This window comes from Vulpes vulpes, chromosome 1 (genome assembly GCF_048418805.1).
Source record: "Vulpes vulpes isolate BD-2025 chromosome 1, VulVul3, whole genome shotgun sequence".
Classification (NCBI taxonomy): Eukaryota; Metazoa; Chordata; class Mammalia; order Carnivora; family Canidae; genus Vulpes; species Vulpes vulpes.
Window position 1 is genome coordinate 200,543,904 of NC_132780.1, and position 25,079 is coordinate 200,568,982.

The 25,079-nt window shown below is 45.0% G+C and overlaps 2 protein-coding genes and 1 long non-coding RNA gene across 4 annotated transcripts in view; 1 reads left to right on the plus strand and 2 right to left on the minus strand.

Moving 5' to 3' along the window:
* NT5DC1 (5'-nucleotidase domain containing 1) overlaps window positions 1–12,904 on the plus strand; it is a 112,352-nt gene extending 99,448 nt beyond the window's left edge. For both annotated transcript variants that reach the window (XM_072739399.1, XM_072739407.1), the window contains exons 10-12: window positions 715–867; window positions 6,447–6,615; window positions 11,160–12,904. In XM_072739399.1, the coding sequence (XP_072595500.1) occupies window positions 715–867; window positions 6,447–6,615; window positions 11,160–11,275 (438 nt within the window). In that variant the 3' untranslated portion in view covers window positions 11,276–12,904. The remainder of the gene's footprint in view (window positions 1–714; window positions 868–6,446; window positions 6,616–11,159) is intronic.
* On the minus strand, window positions 8,500–22,686 carry LOC112925194 (uncharacterized). Its single transcript, XR_003236038.2, has 4 exons — window positions 22,271–22,686; window positions 15,132–15,298; window positions 9,699–9,749; window positions 8,500–9,335 (listed from the first exon to the last, which is right to left on the minus strand). It is a non-coding gene; the product is annotated as an uncharacterized lncRNA (long non-coding RNA).
* TSPYL4 (TSPY like 4) lies at window positions 20,638–21,905 on the minus strand. The gene has a single exon (XM_072739419.1). The coding sequence runs from the start codon at window positions 21,796–21,798 to the stop codon at window positions 20,650–20,652; it is 1,149 nt and encodes a 382-aa protein (XP_072595520.1). The 5' UTR covers window positions 21,799–21,905; the 3' UTR covers window positions 20,638–20,649.
* Window positions 22,687–25,079: the final 2,393 nt, after the last annotated feature.

A 25,079-nucleotide genomic window follows, 5' to 3' on the forward strand; every position in this document is an offset into this window, starting at 1 on the left:
ACAAGCCTGAAGAGACGCTTGCTCTCCGTATCCTGGTCGCATTGTTGCTGTTGGCCCCGGGGCCGTTCTTACGGCAAGGACGCTTTGTTCTAAAAATGTTTTCTGGACAGATCAGTGGGTACCGATAGTGCCCCTCGTCCCCCATTGCCACAGCCCCCTGGGAACCCTTAGGTTTATGGAGCATCCTGACGTGGAGGTTCTGGTTTTATTCCTTTAACCTCATTAAATGCAAATTGAGGGATATGGATTAGATGGGGGGGAGCCTCCCAGGTCCACTTGCCCAGCGCCCCATCAGCGATTCTGCTTCGGCAGGTCTGGGCAGGTCCCAGAAACCCTTGGAAAAGCGGCCGTGGTGTGCGCTCCTGCTAATCTGACCAACCGTAACAAGTCATCTCATCCTCCACCAGCTCTTCAGATTCTAAGGGCAGGCCTACCTGGAAACACGTGGACTCTGACTTCTTCAGAAAATGGAATAAAATCAGTTAGCCTTTGCCTCTCTTCTGCCTGCAAATGCATTGTGTAATGTCCTAAAGGGGCAAAGTTGAGGCAAGTTGACCAAGGTCACCTATGATGCTGTTCAAGGACGTTTAAGGTGTTTATGGAACTTTTGTCCTACTCTGAGAGCTGGTGAGGAATTTTTTTCTGCTTCACTGAAGCAACCGCTTTCTTTCACGGTTCTCACGCCCCAAACAGAATTTGCTGTCTGACTTACAGGTCGTTTACTTTGGTGACAGCATGCACTCAGACATTTTCCCAGCCCGTCATTATAGTAACTGGGAGACAGTCCTCATCCTGGAAGAGCTCAGAGGGGACAGAGACGGGAAGTCTGAAGAGTCCGAGCCTCTAGAGAAGAAAGGAAAATACGAGGTAAGGGTTTCTTTGAGCTCTTTCCTGGAAAGAAAAACCTTTCTGTTTGACATATCGTAAAAAGTACTTGTTTGTGCAGAGTGATGAAATCTCTTGGCCCCTTGCTGATCTTCTTGATATCTCAGCTCTATTGTTGATCTTGTTGATAATTTTTAAAATAATGCCAAGGTGACCCCGACCATCGGTCTTCCCAGCCCTCTGCTTTCGTCCGGTGCTATGACACCATGGGTCCTTTTTGGCTAATGCTGAGGCAGCCAGATCCCGACTCTTTATACTCATACCCTGTGTCTCTTTTGCTTGGCCATGGAAGGTATTCTCCTCTTTCCTTATGAATTTAAGTCAAAAAATTGGTAGCTCCTTTAGAATTGCTCCAAGAATAAAATCTGGGTGAAGACTTGAGGTAAAGAAAAGTAAAATATGTCATAAATCTAGAAAGGGAGAATAGTATATAAAAGCAAAAAATTAGAAAAGAAGGAAGATCAGAAAATAATATGCATTTGTCTAAATTCACCCCAGTGGAACAGTTGTAAAGAAGGAAAACTCAAAAAAGAAAAAATAAAGAAATGAGCCATTAAACCACACAAGACGTGGAGGACCCTAAAGTGCATAGTACTGAGTGAAAGAAGGCAATCCAAAAAGGCTGTGTATTGTGTGATTGCAGCTACATGACTTTCTAGAAAAGGTAAAACTACAAGAAAGTAAAAAGACCAGTGGGACCAGGGGTTCAGGAGGAGGAAGGGAGGTGATTACATGGAGCGTTGGGGATTTTTATGATGGTAAAACTCCTCTGTATGACATTGTAATGGTGGGAACATGACATTATGCATTTGTCAGAGCCCAGAGAACTATGCAACATAAAGTGTTAGCCCTGATGTAAACTACAGACTTTCACTAATAATAAGGTTTTAAGAATGGTTAATTAGTGAGCAACAAATGTGCCACATCAATTAATGCGAAATGTTATTAATAGGAGAGACAGTGCGGAGAAGGGGAGGCAGACAGATGTAGGAGAACTCTCTGTACTATCTGCTCTATTTATCTGTAAACCTAAAATCTATTAAAAAATAAAAACTATAAGTAAACCCAATAAAATGTTAGAATAAGGGATTCAGGTTTTTATGTGGTTTCCATTGAGTAGGATTTAGCCTTCATTGTGATGTTGGAAGTTCTTTGGACTATTTGACTTAAGACCTTTAAAACAGTCTTTTTTTTTTTTTTTTAAAGATTTAATTTATTTATTTGTGAGAGACACGGGGCAGGGGTGGGGGGAAGGGCAGAGAGAGAGGCAGAGACACGGGCAGAGGGAGAAGCAGCCTCCACGCAGGGAGCCCGACGCGGGACTCGATCCCAGGACCCTGGGCCGACGGCGGAGCTGAACCGCTGAGCCCCCCGGGCTGCCCGTCTTTAAAACATCTGGTAGGAAAAAAATAAATAAATAAATAAATAAAACATCTGGTAGGCCTCTACCCTGAGCGACCTTGGAGAAGGTTTTCACTAAAGAGAAGTTAGGAGATTGGGTTTGTTCAGTAGCCCTCCCCCACGGATCCCTTTCCTCCTGTTAAGTAGCCCCAAGCCCACGAACAGGGTTCATAACTGGTTTTTCGACATGATCGAAAAGGACCTGGTCAGTCCACAGCTGGAAAATGCTATTTCCTAAGAAGCTCGAAGTACTGTTCCCCTCCATCAAGCTCTGCCTCCCCAGCCCGCCCTGCTGCACTGAACGTGGGTGAGGAAGCAAGGAGAGGGAGGGGTTGGCCGAGTGACAGGATCAGAGTAAAGCCCCGAGAAGGTTCCGGTTTAGCCCTGAACTCTTCTCCAGCTCGTAGTGTTAAGCAGAGTTGTGGGAGATGGACTCCCCTGGCCTGCAGGGTCTGGGGCAGGTGCTTTGCCGCCGGATTCCTAGCTTTGGGCCGACACTTCACGTTGAAAAAGCAAAACCTCCCCAAGCCACTTGACTCCAGGGCCACCCCGCTGCCCGCCACCGTGTCACCACCGTGTCTCGCGTGTTTGTATCGATGGGCGCGTCCTCAGCAGGGGCCACAGGCCAACCTAGTTTTCTCTAGATGGAGGGGAAGCCTCTAGGAGACACCTTTCTGTTTATATTTAAAGGCAGCTTAAAAAGTTTAAAACAATTGGGTGAGGGTTTTTTTTTTTTTTTTTTTAATCTCGTAACACAAACTAGGACCACAAATTCTCTCACCAGCCTGCTCTCGTGGTTAAGCTCGTCTGCTTTCCTCCACCCGGACGCTTCTCAGCGCATCAAAGCTTGGTGTAGGCACCGCATGTCCTGAGAATTCAGATTCTTTCCTGCTGTTTCTGGTTGGCTGTATTCAGCTAAAGTGAACTTTTAACGGTATAATTTGAAAACAGATCAACTAGATCACTTCAGGATTAATGTACTCATTGAACAAAAACATTTACATTTACTACATTCTGTAGAGATTAGCATTTTGTCTCACTTAGGCTTGAATTCAATTTTTCAGATATTTCCAGTAATTTCACCCTGCGTAAAACCATCTGGAATGTAAAGATTACTTTCCACTTCCCTTCGTTTGTGACAGGAAGCTCAAGATAAGGGCAGAGAACATCTCAAATGGTACTTGAAAGGCTTATATAAGAGATTGTTTTCTAAAATCCTCCTGCGTCTGTTGATTATCCACTCAACTTTACTGGAGCATGACAGATAAGCAGAAATGGCCCGTTTTAATGATTAAAGTAAACCTAGTTAAGGAGACTAAGAAAGACTAATTTGTTTTTATTGATCTTTGTTTGGGGAAATAAATCAAAAGTCACTTCATTAATCTTGTAATTACTTGGACAGACTTAAATTTCATAAGATTAGCCTCCAAAAGGAGCTCTCCTCTGTCGCTTCCTTCATCACTGTTCTCATCTGTTTCTTCATTTTAAATCAAAACAAATAACAATGTATTCTTTACCTTTTTAGAATAACACATTATGAAATTTAGGTGCCAAAATAATTCATTTTAATGATGAGAATTCTCAGCACACAAGAAAGGGCCAGCCTTTTATTAGAGAAAGGCTACCCAATAAAACCCAGTGAGGACATAATCTGTAATGGAAAAATTTAATGGGGAAAAAGCCATACTTAATGGAAACACATGCTCTTTAAAGTTCTGAGCTAGACAAAGGGATCTGTTATTAATTATATTGTGTAACACAGAAATGACCGACACCACAAGAAAAAGAACTATGGAATCAGGGTTAGAAAACGCCAGATGTGGTTATTTCAGAGTCATATGGTAATTAGCATAGACCACCAGAGGGAATCAACAATTAGGATGAAGAGGAGAGCTCTGAAAATGCTGGGTTCACATCAGCAATCAGAAATCAATAGTTGGGGCGCCTGGGGGCTCAGTCAGGTGGGTGTCCGACTCCTGATTTCAGCTGAGGTCATGACCTCAGGGTCGTGAGGTGGAGCCCGGCGTCAGGTCCCCACCTCGGTGTGGAGGTGCTTCAGTCTCCCTCTCCCCCTGCCCCTCCCTGCTTACCCTGTCTCCCTCTTAAAAAGAAAAACAATAGCTTTTCTCTGTGCCACCGGTAAGCACTTAAAAATGTGATGAGAAATAAATCATTTACAAAAGCAAAGAAAATAAATCACTGTATCACCGTCTAGGAATTAATTTAATACATCTCATGAGACCTTGACAGAGAAGTTTTTAGGTCTCTATTACAGATTCTGAACGGGTAAAAGGAATCAAAAGTACAAATCTCCAGTTATAAAATAAATGAGTCTTGGCAACTTAATGGTAACTATAGTTAATAATACTATACTTCATAATTGAGCGCTGCTAGGAGAGTAGATTTTTAAAGTTCCAACCATAAGAAAAAAATTATAATTTTTATATAATGGCAGATGTTAACTAGACTCACTGTGATCATTTTGCAATATGTAGAAATATCAAATTATGTTGTTCTGCACCTAAAACTAATATGTCAAATATACCTTAATTAAAAGATTCTAAATACAAATGGAAAAATGGAGAGATAGACCATATTTTAAGATAATACTGATACCTATTTTCCTCAGATTTATTTATAAGGCAACGTAATGTTAGAATCCCAGAAGATTTTGTTGGACCTTTGCAAATTGATCTTGTGTTTAGGCAAAACCTGAAAGCCCACAAATAGCTAAGGTAATCTTGTAAAAAAGGGTAATAAAGGGGAGGAATCTCACCCTATTAGATAACTAACCATGTTAGGAAGCTACAGTAATTTCTTAGTACAGTACTAATAACAAAATAGATACAAAGGTCAATGCGGGGAGGAAAAAGAACCGAGACGTAGGAGCCTGTGTCACATCGCAGGTCACCGTGTGAGTGTGGTGCTGATGGAGGATCATCAATCAGCCGGAAAAGGTAGTCTAGTAAGTGGCGCTAAGTAGTTGCGATATATGGAGAAAAATGAGTCCCTTTTCCCCCTTATATGAATTCTAAATGGATTATAGACCTGAATATAAGAAATGTGTCTCTAAAATTAATCGAAGAAAATCATGCGGATATTTTGTGGCCTTAGGGTGGGGAAGAATCTCTCAAGTTCAGATCCAAATGAGCAACAATAAGCACCAAAAGTGATGACTCTGTATCCGTAGTAAATATCTTTGTTCAGGGCACCTGGACGTGTTAGCCGGGTGGGTCCGCCCCGGTGTGGATACGCCCCTGGGAAGTCTCGGCACCGCGGTCGGGGCGGCCCGAGGCGGGCGGTGCCGGCGGGGCCCGCGTGGACCCTCAGCCCGGACTCACGCGGCACGTCAAGGGCCTCGACGCAGCCCCCACGGCCCGACCCCTCCCGGCAGCGGCCCCGGCGCCAAGGCCCAGGAAGGCGCGGGCGACGCCGCTGCCCCACGCGGCCCCGCAGAGCAGTGACAAGGCCCGACCCCCCGCAGCCCCTGGTCTGTCGAAGGGGAGACGTTGGGGCGCCTGGAGGCCGCCGGCCGAGCAGCTGCCTGTGGCTCCGGCCTCGGCCCGGCCCTCCCCGCTCGTGTTTTCTCTCTCGCTCTCCCCCTCGATAAATAAAATGTTTCTTAGAAAAATGAAAAGTCCACGGTACGATAAAGATAACGAGCCGAGCAGTAGGTCAGGGGCAAGCCGCGGAGACGGGGAGGAGCTGATCCGACGGGGCGGGAGGTCGGGGACGGCGTCCAGATGGCAGCGAGGCCAGACCCGGAGGGTGAGAAGGCCCCAAACAAAACTGGGCAGGATACTTCTTTTTTCTTTTTTCTATTTTTTCTTTTTTTGTAGGGAGAGAGCAGCAGCTGGGGGAAGGGGCAGAGGGAGGAGAGAGAGGACCTGAAGCAGAGCCCCACGGGGCTCGATCTCAGACCTTGAGACCATGACCTGAGCCCAACCCCAGAGTCAGATGCTTCACCCCGAGCCACCCAGGTGCCCCCGGGGAAGGATCCTTCTACCGGGGAGGAAAGAACCTCTAGCTCTGTCTTCCTTTCTGTAGAGTATAGGGTCTGAAATTCCTACAGTTTTTCTATTTTGATTAACTTAACGAGGGAAAAACTGGTAACGCTGGAAATTAATGATAGTTTTCATTGTTCTGCTCTCTTGTTTCAGGGACCAAAGGCAAAGCCTCTAAATACATTATCTAAGAAGTGGGGCTCCTTTTTTATTGATTCAGTGCCGGGACTGGAAAACACAGAAGACTCATTGGTCCACACCTGGTCTTGTAAGAGAATCAGTACTTACAGCACGATCGCAATTCCAAGTATTGAAGCAATAGCAGGTAAGCAGGAAGACACTTAGGAACTTTCGCTGTTACACAGCAATGATGTAAACGCTAGAATTCTTGCCTCAAACAAGAAAATCTTCCCATGGCATTTGTTTTTCTTGAGATACACCTAGGTCACGGCAGCCTGGGTAGTTAGGACCTGCCTGTCTCCCGGAGCCAACTACAGACTACAAAAGCTGGGCCTCCTTTTTTTTTTTTAAGTCTGCTTGGAGTCCTAGGATAAAAGGAAAAATTACCAGGATAGGATGCAAAAGAGGCCAAGTAAGGTGAACCCGACTTTGGGAGCTGCTTTTCCCTTAGTGTCTGCTAATCCTAGGGAGGGTCCCGGAGCAAGTGCGTGGGACTTGCATTAGCTTCCTGAGCCTCCAGACACGGGAAGAGGAGGGTGGGATCTGCCTGAGGACCGGTGGGCCTGATGGACTCTCTTCATCTGTGTTGCGACCCTGAATTTACCTTAAGGATAACTAAAGCTCAGTGTTAGGTCAGCTAAATCCCTAAAACTAGATTGAGAATATTCTCTTTAGGGATCCCTGGGTGGCACAGCGGTTTGGCGCCTGCCTTTGGCCCAGGGCGCGATCCTGGAGACCCGGGATCGAATCCCACGTCGGGCTCCCGGTGCATGGAGCCTGCTTCTCTCTCTGCCTCTCTCTCTCTCTCTCTCTCTCTCTCTTTGACTATCATAAATAAATAAAAATTAAAAAAAAAATTTTTTAAAAAAAGAATATTCTCTTTAAATGAAGATAACATCATTCTGGGACTCAAATTACTAATAATATGGTATCTGTTAATTAAGTTGAATTTAAATTTCAAAAAAATTTTAATGATGTCAATCCTTTTATTATACAGTTAGATATTAAGTCAAAAATGCATGTTGCAATCTCTAGGGTAACTACCAAAGAAACCGTGATGAGATACATACTGGGCTAATTATGTAAAATAATGTTAAAATCTAAAAGAAAACCACAATGGGAAGAAAAGACTATGAAAAACAAGACAAATGGAGAGTATTCAGTGAGATGCCAGATTTAAAGCTGAGTAATTACAATAAGTATAGATGGCAAAAATGAAATGACGGAACCCAACTCTGAGCTGTTCAGAAAAGACCTCTCTGAACTATCAGGACACGGGCAGTTTGAATATCAAAAGGTGGCAAGAGGTGATGCCATGTTAGTGATAACTAAAAGAAAGAGTTTGCTGTATTGAGTGAAGCAAAGTAGACATAAAGGAAGGAATCCATTACTAGCATGAAAGAGAACGACTTCCTGACAGTAAATTCAGTTTTCAGAAATAGATCTGAGAGTCTGAGGTCTTCATAGGGCCCCTGATTAAGGTCAGAGCTTCATCCCTCCGTTTTCTTAAAAAGAAGAGACTGCTGAAAAGCCCGCTGTGCTTGCAGAGGTTTGTGCTTTTACTTGCTTATTAATTTCCTGCAGTTCCGCCCCAGACCTTAGCAACACTCCTGAGGAGAAGCCAGCAGAGTCCAGCAGCCGTCCCCCCGCGGCAGAGGCCTGGCACGGGTGGCCCAGGCCCCGGGTCCTGGCGGCCTCTCCAGGGGCTTCACCCTGATGCTTGTATTTATTCGGCTTTGCTAGCTGTCCTAGCTCCAGGTCCTAAGCGGAGGTCTACTTAGGTTTTTTGAACCTTGGATTCTTTTCTTAAGTCAGGAATAATACACCAAGCTGCGTTTCCTCCCTCACGAGATGGATGTGCAAGAAAGTAAAGCAAGATGTTCATCTGAGTTATGGATAGGGTCGTGGTGGTGGCGTGATGATAATGACGACCCTGAAGTACATGTACCCTTCCCACAAGGCCACTCCCTATGCCAGCAACAAACCCGGGATGAAAGTATATCCTGCTCATTAAAATAAGATCTCCTCGTTCATTTCAAAAGAATAGTTTAATTTCACTTTGTTCCATGCTTGTACACATAAAATTAAAGAAAGATCACCTAAATATGTCTTCCTTTTACAAACAATTTTCCTGTCAAAGAAATGGAACTTGTAATTTGAAAACAGGGGCTAGCCCAGAATTAAACCTATTATTTTTAATTTTTATATCTTACTCTTCCTTTATTTCAAATTGATTCAAATTTATAGAGAGAATAAAGTAATGTGATAATGGAAGGCAGTGAATTACTGTATAGTACGTGGATCAACCCTGGTCCAATGGGATGCGGTTATGAAACAGTAAGAAAGTCAAAGTAAAGTGCATCTTCATTATTCCAGGATTTAAATATTTCTCTGAAGAACTGGAAAATAACCCCCTCCATCTTCTGGGGTAATCACTTTCCCATAAAGAAGCAGTAATAACATTAGTGCACCTTCCATCTTCATTTCCCAAAAGCTTTCTTCCTCGGCCTCCTGGAAAAGACCTTGGCGCTGAGCTTTTGTCTTTCTGACTTTTCTCAGGAGAAAATAGTAAGAAGGAAAAAAAAAAAAAACAAGGAGGCCTTAACGGTAGTCAGACAGAGCTAAACAGGTACCGATTTTTTGTGGGGAAAGAAGGAGAGGGAGGCCCTGCCATACTCGCTTGTTGATTTTGCTGCCCAGGGCAGAGGCAGGTGTTGGTCTCTAATTAGCGCCCTGCCGTGTTCACGTTCTCAGAGAGGAGAGATGGGTCACTGCAGTAACAGTAGGGCCGCTGCTCCTGGGTGCCGAACCTCCCCTCTCCGGGAGGAAGACGGCTGAAGCCAAACACGATGGCCGTGGCCTCACCTGTTGACGACAGAATGGAATCTTTATAGACATGTTATCCTGCTAATATCTCTTTTAAAAAAAGTTCCAAGAGTTGTTCTGTTTCTCATATATTTTACATAGAACTTACTGTTCAAGAATATTTGTTCATTTTGGCTCAATTAATTTAATTGGTAGATAATATTGTTGATATTAGAGTGTATTTAATACACAGGGTTTAATAGAATATTGTGGTAAATAAAAATTCGGGTTTTGTCTGCCTGTCTCTTTTCTTCCAAATAGCACCAGAAATGACTTTCCTAAAACCGAGGTGCCACTCTTTCCCTCCTGTTGAATCCCCAGCGTGCAGAGCCTCGTTTTGACAGAAGAGTCATCTGCTCTCACCTGGTCATAAAATGCCCATATTTCTTAACAGTAATGGGTCTTTTCTGCTACCTGGAAGAGAAAATCAGATGTTTGCTTTAAATGAGATAAGAGGTGAAAAATAAACAAATACTGCCTCTTTGCCTCTGAAAACCTTTTTGCATTCATGAAATGTTTCTTTCTAAATAGATGCCTCCCTAGAGTGGGTTATCTCATTGACAGTTAAATACAAATACTCATTTTTACAGATTTTATAAGTTTGTACTTATATACATTACAGTAATGATTGGTTTACAAGCACTGTGATGATGTAACCGTTTTTAACCTTATAATAACAGTTACGCAGAGACCTAAACATTCACTTCAGCAAATTGTAGGAAAGACAAACAGATGGCTGGTTGGCCTCTTAGCCTGTATTGTCTTCGTGGCTTATCAGAAATCCAAGAGCTCAGATATATAATTTTAGAAACTCAGTATTAGCAATTGCCTTTCCAATGCCTTTTTAATGTGTGGCTCAAAACATACCACGGCCAAGTGAGCAATCGAGACCAATGAAATTCTCTAATATTCAACGTTTTTCTGTTTACAGCATCTTAGGTTTCTCCGGCATCAGAAAGGCAGTATTCCTTGTTCCCGATCTCAGCACTGGTTTTTTTCCCCAGGATTAACTCCTTGAGCTTGAGGATTCTCACTGGCATTTAAAATACAGAATAATCTTTATGCTAGTGTCATTTTCAAAGTACTCAGGACTTATGAAATTTTTGAAATAAGGATTATTGCCCAGTATCTGCATATGAAATGAGTATCGTAACATGACACATATGACAGTGTTTGAAGACATGTAGGAAGAAGATACCTGAAGGCTAGCTTTTGAGAAACTTAGATAAAGTTGTCACAGTTCCTCGCCATCAATAAAGTATGTGTTTTATGTTCTCTCTCCCAGTTTCCTTGTGGCTGTGTGCACATGCGTGTGTGTGTGTGTGTGTGTGTTGCTTCTCATATGGAGAAAGCTTCCACATTATGTATATTAAAATACTTATTTATCTAAGTATCCAAAAATTATTCTTAGTAACTCTCTTACAGCTTCGGGCCATGAAGATTATTAGTTCTCATTTATCAGTTACATGATGCTCTGAGTAGAGCCTGAGAGACTTATAAATTAAAAAAAAAAAATCAGATGAGCATTCTTATTTTATGTGTTAACTTTTGTACAGAGAATGTTAAAATTAAACTCACCAGTTAGATCTCTGAAGATGATTTATAAAACATCTAAATATATTTTGACTTAAATATTATTGTAAATTTTATAGAGAAAAACATTTATACTCTTCATCTTACGTGCAACCTATCCAAGCGACAAAAGAAATACTGAAATTGTTAAACTCTAAAAGTAAAGTTTTTATTATCAATGACTCAAATTTTGATATGTTTATAAACAGCCTTTTAAGACTTGCAGAATAATAAAAAAATTTTTTTTTCCAGAATTACCCCTGGACTACAAATTCTCAAGGTTCTCTTCAAGCAATTCAAAAACAGCTGGCTACTATCCAAAGCCTCCGTTGATTCTATCAAATAATGAGACACTGAAAACCAAATAGACTATCTTTACTGAAAAATGAAGAATCATATATGCAGCAAATGTACTGTAAAATGTTACTTTTCAAAAAATACTGTAAAATGCTTTATAGGAACATATTCTGAATGATAATTGACCAAGAAATCGATAATGTTTTTCCATAGGTCTCCTTTCTGTATAGAACATCTTGATGCCCAGCAACTCTCATTATACTGAAATCTCAGTATCCTAGAACTGAAAAGAACCTTATTAATATTTTCTACACCAATAGTTCTGAGATTAGGACTCACCTGGGAGGATATATACATACATATTCACACACACACACACACACACACATTTACACATATGCTAGACCAGTGGTCCTCAAAGTGTGGTCCCCAAGCTATTAGCACAGCATCACCTGAGAACCTGGTAAAATTCAAATTTGCGGGCCCCACCCAAGACCTGCATAATCAGAAACTCTGGCGATGCAGCCCAGCAACCTGTGTTTAATATTAGTGTGAATCATATACTAAGGTTCAAGAATCACTAGCTACACCATAACCTCCAGAGATTGGTTTAATTGGTCTGGAAATAGAGATGAGCACAGACATTTACCTGCCCCAGGAAAATGCAGCCATAATTGAGAATAACTGATCTATATCTGTTCCTTCCACTTAACACCAAGAACACTGAGTCTAGTGAGAATAAATGATATTTCCAAGTTATCAGGTTTTATGCTATTTTTATGTTTTCCGAAACAAGAAGATAAAGAGGATTTCTTGTGAGACACACAGCCAGTATGGGACAGAAATGAGATGAGAAGCCAATTATTTCAACCTTTAATGGTACTCCTAAGGATTTTCCCCCTACTAGTGTTAAAGGCAGTATAATTAATTTTCATTCACTTTTTAAGGCATATATTCTCAATGGTACAAAAATTGGTTCTTGGGGTGAAAAAAATATCAGATACTGTAATGAATTGTGGCCCTCCAAAGCTCCACCCTGCCCAGTAAATCTTGTTCTTTGGTATTAATTTCTCTCATTAGGGAGAAATACAAATGTATTAATTACATTTAATTTGGTTGAATTTAATTTTCCACTGGGAGGAGATAATAATGAGGAAAAGGTTGATAAAAACACTTTCGGAGGTTTTATAGTTATACTACAATCCAGGATTATTGTGTTCCACGTGCTTTATGTAGGACTGAGTAGCTACTTGTGGCAAGATGTCAGAAGCCAGATGTTTACAGTAAATTCTTGGCCACTGTTCACACTGTTTATGATTTCACTCTGTCCATCAGGACAGTGTCAGAAAACACAACAGTCACTATCATTATTTCACCTGGATTGTAGCGGAGAACTTCACATATTGACACATGCAATGAAAAGATAAATTATTTCATTAAATTTTTAAATGCTCATATAATCCCAAATGTATTGTGAGAATGAGTATCTCAGGGTGGGCAGATAGTTACTGAAATTTTTTCCTCAATGTCAGTAGCTCTGTTTGATACCTACTAAGTATATGGTAATGTACTTGAAATTGCTTTCCAGACTCTTCCTGGAATATGGTAACACATAGTCAGCTTAGGGCTAAATCGAAGATGATGTCTCATGTATACAAAGAGATATTTAATTTCTTTAAAAATAAAGCTATTTTTCCTTATGTGGATTTATTTTGTCAATGGCAAAGAATAATGTATCTAAATGCTTATAAACTGCTACTGTTAATAGGAAAAATGAGAAGCCCAAAATAAGTTAGTTGTACTTTTTTGGTCACTGAGTGAAAAAAAAAGAAAAAACGACTCAATTCAGAACTTCTCATCCTGCTTTTACCAGTACTCACCAAAGGAATCCGAACAAGTTACCACCTACTAATCTGACCTCAGTTTCTTCCATCTTGTCAAAAGACAAGGTTAGAGTTTATTTCCAAGTTTCCTTCTACCCTTGTAGCAGAGTCAGTGCTTCTAATGAATGTTGTTTTTCTGTTAGACTATAATTAGACTTTTAAATTTTTTGTGTCTAAAAACTGCCGGTATTTCTAAATGAATATGAAAAGTAAAAATCCAAAAATGGCGCTATAAAAATTAAAAAGAGGGGTCCCTGGCTGGCTCAGTTGAGTATCTGCCTTTGGCTCAGAGCATGACCCCGGGGTCCTGGGATCGAGTCCCGCGTCGGGCTCCCTGCAGGAAGCCTGCTTCTCCCTCTGCCTGTGTCTCTGTCTCTGTCTCTCTCTGTGTCTCTCATGAATAAATAAAATCTTTTTAAAAATTAAAAAGAAATCAAAGAAGAAAAGCTGTATATTCTTCAATAAAGTTAAATGAAGCAAGAAAGCAAGAAAAATTATGTAAATGGACAGAGGACTTAGTTTAGTATTAGCATACAAGCAAACTCATCATCTAAAAGATAACTGCAAATAAATGCAAGGGATTTGAGATTTACTTTTTGGCCACTCTTGGTCCCAGCAGAGGAAAGATCTGCATGTCACAATGGTAGTAACAGTCTGTCAGAATTTGGTTTTTGGAATATTGAGGTAGCAGAAACTTCAGCTCAACCGAAGCTGACTCCTAAAATTCATGGCTCTGAACTGCATGGATCTGCTTATACGCAGATTTTTCCCACGATTTTAACATTTTCTTTTTTTCTAGCTTACCATATTATAAAAATACAGCATGTAACACATATACAAAATATGTGTTCTCAGTAAAGCTTTCAGTTAACAACAGTAGGGTGTTCCTCAGGTGTGGCAGGCGAGTTACATGGTACACATGTATTTTTGACTATGCGTGGGGAGGAGGCCCTAACTCCCACATTATTCAAGGATCAACTGTACTTCCGAGTTTGTTAAACTTCAAATCGGGTACTCTTCCACCAATTTTCATATCCAACAACTTTATGTGTATTTAAAGCAAATATATGTATACACATATATACACACACACATATGTGTACACACACTTGTTGAACTGGTTTGAATGAAAATCAAATCTCTGTGATTATGCTGTATATAACAGGCCAGCATAGAACGGAAAGTCAAACCATCTCTGGATATAACCTTGACTCCGTATTAGAAGCACATGGATAGCTTTTTCTTAAATGTGATGTTTCAGGAACATTCCCTTACGTCTTCTCAGGCTCTTGAGAAAAAGGTTTAAGAGCTGATTTCCAGATTAGTGCAAGACTAGGATAGATTCAAGGGTTAATTCACCCAGTGTGCGGCCCTTGAAAATCCTTGGGTCCAGTTCATATAGGGTAAATTTTAAAAGGTGTCTGTTGTTGGTCTCTAGAATCATCCTCAGAAATAATGGTGGTAAGTGCTAACTCTTTACTAGGCTACTTCATGTTCCTTATTCCCTACAGTATCCCTATGAGGTGTGTATGATTATTAAAATTTTTACAGATAGGGATGCTGGGTGGCTCAGTGGTTGAGTGTCTGTCTTCGGCTCAGGGCGTGACCCCGGGGTCCCAGGATCGAGTCCTGCATCGGGATCCCTGCATGGAGCCTGCTTCTCCCTCTGTCTGTGTCTCTGCCTCTCTCTGTCTCTCGTGAAAAATAAAATCTTTAAAAAATAAAATAGAATCTTACAGATAAGGACACTGAAATTGACGGAGGTTAAATAACATACTTGCTAAAAATTGTACTGTTACTAAGGAACAGAGTCTGTACATGAGCCCAAGTTTCACCCCAAAACTCATGCCCTTAGTTGACTGACACCTAAGTCTTCCAACATTGGAAGTAGATTGGGGCAAATTCTCAGTCTAAGACCACATTTCAATTTAACAGTCACACCATGCCTAGGACATGTGAGGGATTAGAAATAAACAGGCTCTGTCCTAAAGTAACACAATTCGGTAAAAAATATTAAAGCAAAGTTCTATACCATAGAACTTACCTGTTAGGGTAAAACAGAATCAAGAACCATGGGAGTAAAACGTATAACGAGCTCTACTCTTCTTGGAAGCCGCATATACTAACGCCCTCGGTAAGCAGGTCTACTCTTCCTTCATATTCAGGTTCCACTGTTCACCTTGAATATTGAGCAAATCTCCCTCTTTGGTGCTGAGGAAACCAAAATGGAAAAGGAATAATGAAAACTGCTCCAAACTTAATGGGAGGAGGGATATCTGAGTCTATTGAGAGAAGTTAGGTCATTACTTAGAATGACAACTACAGCATCACATAGATCGCCTGACAGGTCCTCATACCATGCACCTGTTCTCAGAGTCTTAAAAAAAAAAAAAAAGCACTTTATTTTACTTTATTAGTGCTTCGACCTTGGCACTTTCTTGGTAAAGACTAAAGCTTAACAAAGTTTAACAAAGAGATTGGGGCACCTGGCTGGCGCAGTCGGTAGAGCACGAGACTCTTGATCTTGGTTGTGAGTTTAGCCTCACACTGAGCGGGGGAGATTGTAGTTTAAAAAATTTTTTTAATCTTTAAGAAAATGATTAAAATAAAGAAATAAATTACTAAGTGCCTATTAAAAGCAATCACCATGTTGAATCAATTTAAAAATACTCAAATTCTCTAATACAAATGTCAACATGTCTTTACAGTTCCTAGCAACTAAATATCGTAAGTATAAGATTTAAAGTCCTTTTGGTGCATTTACTCCCTTTGATGAAGACAACAAACTTCTATTTTCATTCATGTTTGCAGCAATCAAGATCACATACGTAAATCTCAGTAGCGTTTTCATCTGTAGACTGTATGGAACCCTGAACTAAGTGATAAAAGTGCCCCTTTCAAAGACCAATCATAAATGAATGAAAAATAACCTTCAGCTGAGTCCTGATTATTCACATAGTTTTTGTTTTATGCCAAATTTAGTACAAATGTTTATGAAAGTAGTGGAAGATAATCTAGGCTTGAAATTAAAAAATACATGTCTCTGTGACTTGCATCTTAGGCGCATCTACTTCAACTGTCAGAGCCTGTTTTCTTAAAAAAAAAATTTTTTTTTATTTATTTATTCATGAGACACAGAGAGAGAGAGAGAGAGGCAGAGACACAGGCAGACCCCATGGACGGAGCCCGATGTGGGATTAGATCCGGGGACCCTGGGGTCACGCCCTGGGCGGAAGGCAGGCGCTAAACCGCTGAGCCCCCCGGGCTGCCCTCTGAGCCTGTTTCCGTAAGTGTTTAAACGGGGATAGTAAAACTTGTGTGAGAATTGTCAAAGGAACAGAACATAAACGGACGTGCCTGACCCCTCAGATTTCTTAGGACTGTCAAACCAGAGACGGTATCTCTGATGCGAACAGATATCCGAGGCTCAAATTGTGACTCTATAGAGCAAGGAATTTTTTTTTAAGATTTTATTTATTTATTCATGCAAGATAGAGAGAGCCAGAGGGAGAAGCAGGCTCCATGCAGGGAGCCCGATGTGGGACTCGATCTCAGGACTTCAGGGTTACGCTGTGGGCCGAAGGCAGGCGCTAAACCGCTGAGCCACTCAGGGATCCCGTAGAACAAGGAATTTAATAAGAATACAGATAATTTTGGTTTTTATGATACACACATTACAGAAACTTGAGTCAACTGGAGAAAAAGAAGCAGGAGCTGCAAGAGGAGTAACGGGGAGAAGGGACCTTGAGCAAAGAAGGTTAGACAAGACTTTTGTCATCGTCTGGTCTAATACCCAGAAATGGAAGAATGCCCAAGGAGATTCTGCTACGTGGGGACTAGGGAAATTATGAAGTATGACCCTACTAACAGGGCAATAGGCCTGTGCAGATCAAACGATACTTGTTTGGTGATCAGAGGATGCGAGAACCTCAACTGACTTGGAGGTCTTCGTAAGGAATAATTTGGGTCTAGAATTGAGAAGAAAAAAGGCAATGAAAAGAAATGGGGCAGGGACATAGGAGTAAACCAACTGGTAAGTGAAACCTACAGAATGTCTTATTTAGTATAATTTTATTCAACAGAACAGAAACCATCGTAATCTAACAAAAGAGTGGCACCAACCTACTGGAAAAATGAATACTATTGGTGAAAGCTGATAATAAACCAACAACAATAAAAATGACATTTTTCTGACCATGTCCAGAAAAGGATAAGAGAGACAATGCAGGAGAAAAAAATCACTGAATTGAAAAGGTAAAATGAACACTACAAGTATAATTTACGATCAAGATGGGTATAGAGGTTGCAATGAAAACGTAGTTCTCTCTAAAACTTAAAATTTTCCAGGTCTAGGGCAGCCCTGGCGTTTCAGCAGTTTAGCGCCGCCTTCGGCCCAGGGCCTGATCCTGGAGACCAGGGATCGAGCCCCATGTCGGGCTCCCTGCGTGGAGGCTGCTTCTCCCTGTCTCTCTGTGTGTGTCTCTAATAAATATAATCTTAAATCTAATAAATCTAATCTTAATATAAAAAATATAATCTAGGGATCCCTGGGTGGCGCAGCGGTTTGGTGCCTGCCTTTGGCTCAGGGCGCGATCCTGGAGACTCGGGATCGAATCCCACATCGGGCTCCCGGTGCGTGGAGCCTGCTTCTCCCTCTGCCTGTGTCTCTGCCTCTCTCTCTCTCTCTCTCTCTGTGACTATCATAAATAAATAAAAATTAAAAAAAAAATAAATAAATATAATCTAATAAATATAATCTTAAAAAAAAATTCTCCAGGCCTAGAAAAAATTATACTTAAGCAAGTGAAACTTCCAAGAATGGACTGCACCAAGAGTCAGCAGGTCTGTTTAGTAATAATTTGGGGCCATTTATGTAAACTTTTTGTTTAGATGGCTACAAATACCACTCATTTTCACAGATCTTGCAATAGCCAGGGCCCTCCCAACTCTTCTAACCCTTCATGTGACAGCTGCTGACCAGCAAAACAGGACTTGGTCATTGAGATTGGGATGTGTGGGATCAGGTTTCTAGATACTATGTCAGTCACAATTTGTTATTCTTTCTTTTTAAAGCACTGCACCTTGTAGGAAAAGAAATTAAGAAGCACTTGTAAAATATACAATGATTAACTCCTTCCAAAAATCTATCTTCTGCTGAGGAAAGACTAAGATCACGGTTAACACAAATGTAGTAAACAAGGATGGTGCATTAGGAATAGTTTTCCACTAGGTCCGTCAAAGCCAAATACCATTCTGTCTTCATTCATATGTGGAATTTAAGAAACAAAGGGGGAGGAAGAGACCAATCAAGAAACAGTCAATTATAGAGAACAAACTGATGGCTCAGACCGGAGGTGGTGGGGGATGCTGGGGGATACTTTAAATGGGTGATGGGGATTTAGGAGCGCACTTGCTAAAACGAGCACCAGGTGATGTATGAAATTGTTGAATAAAAAAAAAAAAAAAAAGAAATTGTTGAATCACTGTATTGTAGACCTGAAACTAATGTAACAGTGTAGCTTAATTACCTGGAATTAAAACATAAAAAGCCAAAAATGTTTTCCACTGTAAATATTTTAAATAAGTGACCAAAAACAAGAAATGGTGCACCATTTTCTAAGCAAAAATCACCTTATAAATTTGGTGGCTTTTTTTTTTTTTTGAAACTTCAGGACAAATGTTTACTGTGATAATTTGATAACTTTAATGATTTCCCAATCTTTTATTAGACAACACAGAACTTTATTTTTATTTTTTGGTGAAAACAAGAAATACAGCAGACTGACAGACTTTATTTTTCCTTTGAGCACACAGAATACTAAAGTACTTAACGATCCTTGTTTAGTTTGACAGAGCAATTCTACAAGTACTTACACTGGTTAGGGACATGAAATGTCAAGTACCACGTTACTATTAGGGCAAGAAATATCGCGGCAATACGAGTTAGGGGGGTTTTTAGGGATCAATTTCACAAGACACAGCAACAACTTGCAAAATTTCAAAGATCACATCCAAATTATATATCTAAGAATAGAACTAAGTGTGAGGACAGACCAGGACAAGCCGATATATTAACGAGTGTTCACAGGTTTCATACTGCACAGGAAACAAGTTCGGTATTTTGCACACGTTCCCAATAACGAGCAAAAAGCAGGCCTGTAAGTGTCAATTTTGCCAGCGAGCAAAGGTAAGAGAAAGGAATGAACAGGATTTTACTCAAACAGAGAAACAAGGAGCATATACCACTAATTTTCCACAGAGAAAATCACTCCTATACTAATAGAGAGAAAACATCCAGACTTGCATTTTCGTGTACAAAAATCTACTGGTGAATTCAAGGGAATTCGGGAAAAGTCCTCCAAGCATCCTGTTTAAACATCAAGCATCCGAGTCCCCCTGGGCTCCCGGAAAAGCTTCACCCCCCCCCCCCCCCCCCCCCGGGCTCCAGCTTCCCGGGGCCCTTCCAAGGCCACTTCGCAGCAGTCGGGCCTCGGCGGCAGCAAACCCCCCCCCCCGCCCCCCGCCCAGGCCTCCCGAGCGCTCGGGGAGCTTCGGGCAAAGCCTCCAGGGGGGAGGGGAGGGGGGAGGGGAGGGGAGGGGGAGGGGAGGCGGCCGCCGGGGTCGCAGGCGACACACACCCCGACCCAGGCCGGGAAGCCTGGCGTCTCCGCAGCGCGGCCTGGTTTTTAGGGGCAGAAGCGGGGGAGGGGGTGAGGCAGCAGGAGGGAGGCGCAGAGGTGCCCCCACGGCGCTGCCCCGGGCTATTTCTTGGGGCTCCCCCGCCCCCAAGTTTCCGTGTTTAAAAGGGTAGAGCGAGACACGCTTCGGCCGCCTCGGATCACCCCCGGCTCCGGCTCCGCCTTCTCCGTCCCGCGCCGCCGCCAGTGGCCCTCAGGTCTCCGCCGGAGACTTTCGGAGCTGGGGCCGGGGCGGGGGCGGGGGCGGGGGCGGCCGAGCGGGGAAGGGCCGGGGCCGGCCCCCGGGGACCCGTCCTCTCCCCGACACGGCAGGGGGGGCAGGGGGAGCGCAGAGCCCGCTCTGGCCCACGGGGCTCCACTTCGGAGCTCGGGGAGGGGAGGGGGAGGGGGGAGGGGGATGCAGCTACCGGACGGCCCCTCGGAGCGCAAACGGGTCCTCCGAGCTCGGGGGGGGGGGGGGGCTGCCCGGGTCCAGGGGCCGCGGCGGCTCCGGAGGTGGCTCCCGCGGTGGCTGCCCCCGCGCGTGGCCGCGCTCCAGGCCGAGCACACAGCGCTGCCCACCTGCCCGCGGCCACGGGGGGGGGGGGGCGGGGGGCTCCCGGGACCCCGGCAGGAGCCACGCAGCTGCCCCGGGCGCTCGCCAGCGGCCTCATTCCCGCCTCAGCCGACTCAGCCGCGCGGCGGCCGGCGAGCAGCTGCACTGAGGGCCGGGCCGGGCCGGGGCGGCGCGTGCACGCGGGACGTGGACCAGGACGCGGGGCACGAGGGCCGGGGGAGGACGCGAGCACCCGAGGGTCCACCTTACAAGCGACCGAGGGGCGAGGAGAAGCAGGGCGGCGGCGGGGGCGGGGGCGCGGGGCGCGACTAGCCGGACTGGATCCGGAAGGACCTGGGGCTCTCGGCCGGCTGCCTCGCGGGGTCCCGGATGCCCCGGCGCGGCCCCTCGCCCATCAGGTAGTACTGCAGGGGGTTGGGCCACAGCTCGGCCTTGATGATCTCCGCGATCCTGTCGAATTCCAGGAGGCTGTGGTCCGAGAACCAGTTGAAGAAACTGGGGATGGTGTTTCCTTCCCGGTTCCTGTGGATGTGAGCCTGCGGGTCCTGGCCCCGGTGCCAGCGGATCGGCGTGGACAGGGACACGACCCGGCCCGAGGACCGGCGCTCGTACTCTTTGACGAGCCCCTCGTTGCGGAAGTAGGGGTTGCCCTGGAAGATGAACTTGAATTTGCAGCCGGCCCTGGGGTGCTTGAGCTCCTCCACCTCCAGATTGATCATGTACCTCATCATGTCCTCATCCTGGCCACTGATCATGGGCGACAGCTGCGGGTGGTTGCGGAAGGCCGTGACCCAGAAGCCCGGGATGTTCTGGATGATGAAGCTCCTGCGCTGCATGTGGAGCCTGCGCATGCGGCCGAACTTGCGCTCCAGCTGCAGGAAGGCCCGGTCGGCCTGGGCGTTGACGTTCGACAGCTCCTGGTCGATGGCCTCCAGCGAGTCCATGCAGCTGCCGACCTTCGGCGCCTTGGCCCGCGCCTCCTCCTTGGTCCCCGCCGCCCCCTTCTCCTGGGGCATCGCCTGCCCGTCCTCCGCCGCCCCCGCGGCTGCTCCCTCCCGCTCCGCGGCGGCCGGCGCCGCGCACTTGGCCGGCAGCTCCTTGGCCGGCGCCCCCGACGCCCCCGCGCCGCAGGCTTCTAGGGCTTTCTCCGCAGCGGGGCCCCGCGGCTCTCTCCGCGGACCGCCGTGCTCCTGGGCACCGGCGGCGGCCGAGCCTTCCGCGGGCAGCAGGCGCTCTCGGGGGCCCGCTCTGCCCGCCCCGCGGCCGCGACTCCCGAACACTCGAACGCGGAGCGCCGGGCCGCCGCCAGCCGGGCTCCGGGCCGGGGCGCCCCCCGCGGCCGTCTGCACGCCGCCCTCACCCGCGGCCGCCATCCCCTCGGCCCGGCCCGGGGTCGCGTCCGGCGGGCCCGGGGCGGGGTCGGCAGGGAGGTGCCTGCCCTCGGCCGGCGCGCTCATCTCGGGGCAGGGACCCGCAGCAGGACGGCGTCCCGGTCCCCGCCGCTCGCGCACTCCCGGAGGATGCTGCTATGGCAACCGCTGACGTCACGGCGGCCGGAGGCGCGCGTCCTCACGTCGCGCGAGAGTTCGCGGGGCCTTGGGGTTCCGGGTTGCCGGGGTCCGGGCGCGCGGGCGCGGGTTCGCGGGCCGCGGCGGGCGCTTCCGGGGCGCCGCGTGAGTGTCCCCGCCGCTGCGCCGCCCGCGCTCCTCTCCCTCAGGCGAGGACGCTGAGGGGCCCCCGAGGCCGGAGGTGAGCAGAGCGGCCGCCCCGCGGCGGAGGGCGGGACCCGGGGGCCTGGGATCGAGGCCCGCGGCGGGCCCGCAGGGAGCCTGCCTCTCCCTCGGCCCGGGTCTGTCCCTCTCTCTCTCTCTCTCATGAATAATTAATTAGAATCTTAAAAAAAAAAAAAAAAAGTGGTGACTTACGCACCTCGGCGCGGTGGAGACGGAAGCCGCGTCCTTCCCGACCGGACGCCCCGGAGGCTGCGCTCTGAAGCCAGACACGCGGTTAAGGTACGTTCCCCGCTGGCGTCGACCCGCACACGCGCGAGCGCGCACACCCGGCCTTGGAGCGTCACGGAAAAGACGATCTCAGGAGATTGTAACTTCCAAAATGGCCCGGACCGTGGATGTGGCGCAGCCCCGAGCCAGGACGAGCGTCGCCGGAACAGCCCCTGTGGTAGTCTCCTGCGGGGCGGGAGCGACAGCAACGCGTAATCGTCCAACTGAAAATATTTTAAGTGGCGTTTAAAACGTCAGTGTTAAAATAGGTACCAAATGTGCCTTTTCAAGTCAGTTCACACAGTGCATCTGGCAGCGCTGTTGATTCCGTACCACGTGCTGTTTGCCGCAGCGTGGAAATCCTGGTGTTGGTCCTTAGACAAACGCGAGAATGAAGGGAAACTTGAATTTTGCACATTTTTGTTCCGCATCTTAAGTTCATATTAGAAAAATGTTTGTGAGTCTTTGTGATAGAAACTACTACGCTACAGAGCGCCCCAGATCATGATCGCTTTTAAATTAGGACTCGCGAGAGGATCCAGTGAAAAGTCAGGGTGTAGGGGAAACAGAGTTACGGAAAAGTAGCAGGTGTATTGAGGGAGGTAGTGCAGACCCTGTGCAAGAATGAGGTGCGAAGAGAAGCAGCCTGTCCCGCAGCTTCATGGGGTAGCTCACAAAGGCTTACCAGACAGTTCAGAAACTTTCAAGATATTTTTGTGCCCCTAGTCCGCCTACTCAAGGACAGACTGTCCAGATTGACTGCTACCAGCTAATCAGATAACCCATAAAAACTACAAACAGGGATGCCTGGGTGACTCCGTGGTTGAGCACCTGCCTTTGGCTCGGGGCGTGGTCCTGGAGTCCTGGGATCGAGTCCCACATCAGGCTCCCTGCGTGGAGCCTGCTTCTCCCTCGCTTGTGTCTCTGCCCCTCTCTGTGTGTCTCTCATGAATAAATAAATGAAATCTTTAAAAAAAGGAAATCCAGGAGGTAATTTTCATTTGCCACAGGACAAGGAGTTTAACAAAAGTTCAAACATAAATTAGTATAGTCAACTAGGAACGATTTTACTAAAGTGTATATAAGTACTGGAAATTTTAGGAAATACGCACTGTTGTTACTCTTGAACAACAAGGTTGCTTTTGGTGGGAGCCAGGCTACTCATGCTGTTTGACAAAGTCCAGGCATGGGAGTTAATCCAGAAAATCAGGAGAAGCCACAGCTGGCTCCCACGGATTCCTTTCACTCTGTTTTTGGCCATCTTTAGCATCGTTATAATACTATTGGGGAATTTCCATAAAATAAATATGGAGTCTAAAAATAATTAAAATTTCCAACATGCTTCTTGGAATAAAACCCAATGCCCCCCACCCCCCACTCTGTAATTCCTCTAATATGAGAAGTGCTGAGTTTTTTTTTATCAGTTAAGGGTAAAAGAAATCTGGGAACCTAGCCCAGTTAAAGCTGTCATGGAAGAAGTCCTTCAGGCACCTCTTAAGCGTCAAGTTACAGAGACAACAGTTAACCAGTGGAACACATGATAAAATAGGTGGTGGGTACTGTAAACTGATAGAAGAAAGTTAAACATTTCTGTATATAACCTTTAAAATAATAACCCCTTTCATGTAACCATATTACCATAGACTTGTTTTTCCACTAGAATAGGCCACGCTCTAGCACTTTTGTCTTTTACATCACACTCACTGCTTTCTCAAGAAATCAATAAAGGTCATGTTCATTATAGCAGTCGAAACTGAAAGGAAAAATATTTCATATGAAAAAGATGTTTCTTAATCTTTAGAATGATTAAGATGTTTGCGATAAAATGTAAAATGTAATTATTTACTAAAAAAGAAACTGGAAAAACAAGGCAATGTAAAATGGTATAAATAAAGCCCCTCCGAAATGATCAGGAGATGTCTGCACCCTGACTCTGTGCGTCCCCTCATTCGCCGATGCCGGCCTTTCCTTCGAGAGACCCACCCCAGCTGGAGCTGGAGCCCGGCATGTTTTTTCAGAATGATAGGGTTTCTGGTTATATATTCATTAGGGCCTACATTTACTTAGTGTTTTCTAAATGTGTTATCTCATTTAATCCTCAGAATAACCCTGTGAGGTAATAATATTATGACTTCATCCTACGTTACCTTAGAAGGAACTGCAGCAAAGAGGAACCCAGTTGCTTATCCACAGTCACACAAGTGATAGAGCCGTAATCTGACTCAGGAACCTGTACACTCATTTATTATATTTTTCTGCAATTCCACCCAACATGTAAAATGTAAAGGTGCTTGCTTAGAAGTAAGACTATATGACCATCCCAATTTAATGTTATGTCTTACTGTCCTGTTCCCCTCTGCCCATCCAGAAAGATACTAACAGTCGTTGGGGAAGTGCCTGAACACTAAAAGAAGCAGGAATTCATGATCCTGGATTCAAGGCTTAAAGTCAAGAGTTCTCAATCCATCAGAGAGAACATTCCCTTTGTTCATTTGTTTTTTCTTTATTGGTATTGTGTAGACCCAGTCTTACTGGAGGAGGGCAAAAGACATGGGCTGGAGTTCCATTTCTGCCTTCATGAGCAGTGGGAATTTGGGCAAGTGGTTTAACTTTTTTTATCTCCATTTCCTCCATTTCCACATTTTATAAAATAGGAATCCTAAGGGGTACCCGGCTGGCTCAGTCAATGGAGCATGTGACTTTTGATCTCTGGGTTGTGAGTTTGAGCCCCATGTTGA